Raw genomic sequence first — 5,675 nt, forward strand, 5'->3', positions numbered from 1 at the left:
TAATAATAATAATAATAATAATAATAATAATAATAATAATAATAATGAGTAACAATAATAATAAGAGTAATAACAAAACACACATTCTTTCCTTTTTACACAGACACATATATATATATATATATATATATATATATATATATATATATTCCTCTCCTCTTTTTTTAAATCTTATTTTACCATTTCGCTTTGTATCCTTGCTCTGTCTTCAGTTTCCAACCCTTACTATGGCCACTGGGAATGCACGAACGGAACACGCAGTCGAGGTAATAAAAAATGAGAAAATAATCATGAAAAAAAAAATGGACAGAAAAACAACAACAACAACGGAAAAAAAAGCCATATGTGACTGGTGTTACACGCTGGTTCTCGGCTCTCATAGGGTTCCCCATTTTATTTTCTTTCTAGTGTTGCTGATACAATTTTGTCACTTCTTTTTCTTTCTTACCCGTGTCTTCTTTTTTTTTTGTTTGTTTGCTTTTCCTCGCCAACTATATGCCAACAGCACATCCTCTATATCTGTTATTTTTTTTTTTTCCTCTTACTTAGGTTGCATCCTGTGAGGAGACGAGAGGGTAGTGACACGGCTTATCCCCCTCCCTTTTCTCAAAATACCCAAGTCACTTCACAGAATAAGTTATTCTTTTCTCTTTCATTTTTTTATATCTTCTGATTCCTGCGCTGATAACTTTTTTTTTTTTAATTGAACAACCATACTCCTCCTCCTCCTCCTCTTCCTCTTCCTCCTCCCCACTTCCTCTTTACTTTACTTTTTTCTACTCTTCAGAGTTAAGAAAAAAAACAAAAAAAAAAAACATCTTTGCACCAGTTTACTCATGCTGCGAGTTGCTGTCGGAGGAGAGTGCCTCATTGGGCACGTTGCTATCGTGAAGTGGCGTCTGCGGTTCGCCCTTCTGTTCCTTGCACGTTAGCATGCGGGAGTTCTCAATAAACTGCTGCAGTCGCAGTGGCAGCATTTGACCATTACGTGTTGGGTACGACTCCCTGAAGCCGCTCTCGAGAATCCAGTCGCGGCATATTTGTTTGAGTGACTTGGGGCCCAAGTCGAGCTCCGCCGTGTCGCTCATGAACTCACCGCGGAAGCGGCCGCCAAAGACGAGCATAGTGTTCTTGCAGACAACCGCCACGTGGCACTCCCGCCGCGACGGGCATCTATCGCCCGGGTCCTGCACCGTCTCGATGGTGTTGGAGTCGACAAGGTACGTGAAGAGATCATTCAACTTCTTCTTGCCGTTCCAGCCGCCAAACACCACTACGCGGCCGTGGTGCACCACGACACTGTTTCGTGCCCGACCAAACAATGAGCCGCCATTCGGAAGATCAATGCGGCGCCATACACCAGTGTCGTAGCTGTACGAATACATATCCTCACAACACTCACCAAGGGAATTTCGTCCACCAAACATAATCATATTACGTCCACACGTAAAGGCGGCATGAGCAGAACGTGGGGATGGAGTATCTCCTCTCTGCGGACACGTCTCCCAGGTATTAGCGGCAAAATCATAGGTATGGAGATCACTTAGGCGTTTATTACTGTTTCTACCTCCACATTTACCAGCGAAGATGTACATTTTCCCTTCAAACAACACAGCACTATGACAGTACCGTGTGGATGGTGCTTGACATTGCGTATTAATTTGTTCACATCTCCCATCCTCACTAATGGCAAACAATTTGTTAAACCGTCCACGACCATTGCAACCACCAAATACATATGTTTTTCCTTCATAATAAACAGCAGTATGAAATGCTCTGGAAGACTGTAAATCTCCTGACATTTTTATCTCTGTCCACCTTTTTTCTTTCACATCAAAGGCATAGAGGTCATCAAGGTAGTTGGAGATGCTTTCATTCTTGTCATTGACGCCTCCATAGAGAAACACTTTGTCCTCTGTTGCATTAACACACAATGTGTGACCTATTCTCCCTGGTGGAATATCACCGACGCAGTCTACACTACGCCACCGCAAGGAAAAAGTAGAAAAAAGCATATCTGTTTACTTATCCTTTTTTTTCTTTAAATTTTTTCCCTTCTCCGTCCCTCTCTTTCCTCAATGGAAAAAAACTATCCTCTTTGTTTTTTTTTCACTTTCGTTTCGTTCCTTATATTTCTTTTCCCAAAGAGGAGATCGGTAAACGGTAGCAACAGAGTTAACTATCCTAAAAACCGGTTATTCTTTCTGTTTGAACTTTTTTTTTTGTTTCTTCTTTTGCGACGAACTACTAAAACTTTATCAAAGGAAGGAAAAGGCGACAGGTGTGTTTCAAATCCGCCTTTTCCTCCCTGAAAATAAATATATATCTATTTCTCTATATTTATAAATAAATATAGAAAAGTATATGTATAAAGCTTTCTGGGTGCTCGCTTCCCTTTCCTTTAATAAGAAGAACAAACAAGAACAACATCCAATATTATCACGAACAGAGTATGATCAAGCAGTACAAGGGACACAATTCATGAATTAAACCATTTTCACATACACACACACAAACACAAACACATAGGAATATAGTAATAGAGTAGAAACAGGGAAAGAAAACAAACATATATATATATACACTTTCCCCATTGCAAAATTCGATGACAAAGAAAGTCATACAATCAGAAAGATACACACCGACACAGAGAGAAATATATATATATATATATATATATATATATATGAAGAGAGAAAGAAAGAAAGAAAGAGATGTATACAAAACAAAAACAAAAACACCGTTTCTTCTCATTCCTCTTCACGCGGCCGACGACGGGCTGCACGACGGGCCCGCTGCGGTACACCACCATCCGCTGTCAATGAAGGCATCTCACGTTGCTTGGCCCCCTTGACGAACTCTGGCATATACTCCACATCACTATCATCATCATCGCTATCGGGATCTTGTACTTTACTATCTGTCTTTATATTCGTATAAGTTCCGGGTTCATGCTTTACTTGTACAAGATATGATGTATTGGACTCTTTCCGCGTTTCCGTTACTTCTCTTTTCGTCACTCCTCTTTCTTCTCTTGTGGTTACTACGGTATCCTTCACTCCAGTGACTCCTTCAGCTGCGAATGATTTAAACACCTCCCAAGTTTCCCGTAATTGTTGCATATTTTCACGCGTTGCTGGTGGATCAATAAACTGAACGTCATCGTCGTTCTTGTTGCTACCATCATCATTCAGATTCATCGCATTAGCTAATTCCTTACCACTACGCAGCTGCACGACAAAGGACTTTACACTACGGAAAAGATGGGGTGGCAGTACTCCCTCCCATGTGCGAATCATCGCATCACACCAGAGAGCCCCACTTCCCATTGTGGACACAACACCCACGAGATGCCACGGCATTTGCTGCACGACGTAATCATACAGTCTCGGCGCCACAAGAGGCACAAACACATGTGGAGCGTGTTTCATCAGCGAGTCCAGCACATACCACAGAGCCCTGTTCTCATCCGACTCCAATTCCTGCTGGCGGACGAGGGCTTTGCGCAGTGCGGCCCATGCATCTGCGGCCCGCGGGAGGTGACGGAGCACAGCGTGTGTGAGTGCCTCCACGTGTGTCCTCGTCGGGCTACAGGATTCGAGCATTACGGCGAACAACTCTTCACTAAACTCCGGCGTTCCACGCTGCGCCATTTCTTATTCCTTGCACTCCCCTGGTGAGTGCCACCTGGGGTGTATGTTTACATTTGAAAGAAAAAAAAATATAAAAATAGATAAATAGAGGAATAATAAAGAGATAAATCCAGTCTTGTAGCATGAAATCAGTCACATCCATACAACCATATACATATATATATATATATATATATATATATAGAATAAAAATAATAATAATAGTAATAATAGTAATAGTAGTACAAACTTCTTTTGTCAGAAGCTCCAATGGAATCAACTCCTTTCACTCGTACCAGTGCTACGTAGAATGGGCGGCCGTGTCTCTTTAGCCAAATAGCGGTAAGCTGGATGGTGATAGTACACATACCACAACCACCGCAGAGCACCTTCAGAATGTTGTTGAAATCCAACTGATTGCTTCCCAATCTCTATATCAGGACCAGAATCAATAACATCAGGCGATGGATGTGTGAGAAAAGCAACTGTTGTTAAAAAACAACCAGAAAAAAACGATAATGTAACTTGCGCATTTGTTGCCTGAAAAATTCGGCGATGATTACGCGCCAGTCTTTCCTTTTCCATTTCAGGTAAATGCCATCGCATTAGTGCGAAAAGTCGAGTGAAAAAAAGACTACCCCGTGGTGACGCATTATAATACAAGCGGGGGGCTCTCCATAACATCAGGTACAAACCACAAATATATAAAGCGGGATTAACAACAAGTTCCAAACTGCGTCGTCCCCTATTATGTACCTGTTGCGGTAGTTGTACATCCACTGTATACTTCGCCTGCTGCTCAATGGAGGAGAGCTCAAGTATGAGGGATTTCAACTCCGTTACGGAAAGCACTTTTGGTGGTTTTATGAGTTCATCAACAAGTCCTTCTTCTTGTAGAGTATATCCAACAATAGGACAGGGCGGGAGTGCTCGAAAAGTTAACGACTCTTCATTCTCTTTACATCCTTCCAGAGGGAGATCCATGACATTATCCTTTCTCTTCACAATAGATGTTATTTTGGTAGAAACCACCGGTTCTGGTTCCTTTATGAGGTGAACCCCAGATCTTCCTGAATTGTCGTTGTCTACATCGAAAACTTTTTTCACTCCAGAATGTGAAGGTGTAAATATTGCCGCCATCGCCTTCTCCGCTTCTTGATTGATTGCCTCATCTTCATTTGTTTCCCGGCGCCGTTGCCACCACATTATACACCTCCCCCTCTTAAAGAGGCAGCGACGGCGGTGGTGGTGGTGGTGGTGGTGGTGGCAACAACAACAAGACCCCTAGAATAACTTCACATATAGTGGAAAATATGAACAAAAACAAGGAGAAAAAAAAAAAATACTAGAATTAAGAATATGTCTGTAAAAAAGAAAAAAAAAGGAGTGTAAATTCAAGTACACATAATAAATGTATATGTTTCTTTTCTTTTTCGCTTGACAGAGCATCATTAATGGAAAAGAATAGAATACCTCAATCAATCAATCAATCAATCAATCAATATATATATATATAAATGGGAAAATAACGGTAAATTTTCATAGATTTTATTCCTTTGAAAAAGTCTTGACTGACCACCTGTAGATGTTCGAGCACACCTCTCGTGGAGGGGCTCTTTTCGTAATTGGTCACAACAATACATTGTATTCTTTTCCACTTCTGTCTAAAAAGTCGCACACTTACGCAAAAACGTCTAATGACGTTGCAGTAATTGTCATGATAATATTGCTACTAACGTTGTCATTCAATGCAATTTCAATGGAAATAATAATAATAATAATAATAATAATAATAATAAAGAAACAAATAAATATATAATAATAACAATAATTATTATACTACTACTAATAGAACAAGTAGTGATAACAGCACTAGTAGAAGTAACAAAAAAAGAAAGTAATAAACTGAAATATTTTTAGTTCCTTCTGCAGACTAAATAATTCCCTGACAAGACCTGTCTATCTTCGATACATACCATCCCTTTTCTTTTTTTCCTTCTCTATTCTCTTCTCTTCTCTTTCGCGCATTTTTTTTTTTTTTTT

The 5,675-nt window shown here is 40.2% G+C and overlaps 3 protein-coding genes across 3 annotated transcripts; all 3 read right to left on the reverse strand.

Moving 5' to 3' along the window:
• Window positions 1-830: 830 nt before the first annotated feature.
• Window positions 831-2,015, reverse strand: TM35_000152880 (Kelchcontaining protein; the record flags this gene model as incomplete). Its single annotated transcript, XM_029025940.1, has 1 exon — window positions 831-2,015. The coding sequence occupies one exon, from the start codon at window positions 2,013-2,015 to the stop codon at window positions 831-833; it is 1,185 nt and encodes a 394-aa protein (XP_028882923.1).
• A 735-nt stretch (window positions 2,016-2,750) lies between these two features.
• TM35_000152890 (uncharacterized protein) lies at window positions 2,751-3,653 on the reverse strand (the record flags this gene model as incomplete). Its single annotated transcript, XM_029025941.1, has 1 exon — window positions 2,751-3,653. The coding sequence occupies one exon, from the start codon at window positions 3,651-3,653 to the stop codon at window positions 2,751-2,753; it is 903 nt and encodes a 300-aa protein (XP_028882924.1).
• Window positions 3,654-3,908: 255 nt separating this feature from the next.
• Window positions 3,909-4,838, reverse strand: TM35_000152900 (uncharacterized protein; the record flags this gene model as incomplete). Its single annotated transcript, XM_029025942.1, has 1 exon — window positions 3,909-4,838. The coding sequence occupies one exon, from the start codon at window positions 4,836-4,838 to the stop codon at window positions 3,909-3,911; it is 930 nt and encodes a 309-aa protein (XP_028882925.1).
• Between the last annotated feature and the right edge of the window lie 837 nt (window positions 4,839-5,675).

The sequence above is a fragment of the Trypanosoma theileri genome (genome assembly GCF_002087225.1).
Source record: "Trypanosoma theileri isolate Edinburgh chromosome Unknown TM35_Tth_15_V1, whole genome shotgun sequence".
Lineage (NCBI taxonomy): Eukaryota > Euglenozoa > Kinetoplastea > Trypanosomatida > Trypanosomatidae > Trypanosoma > Trypanosoma theileri.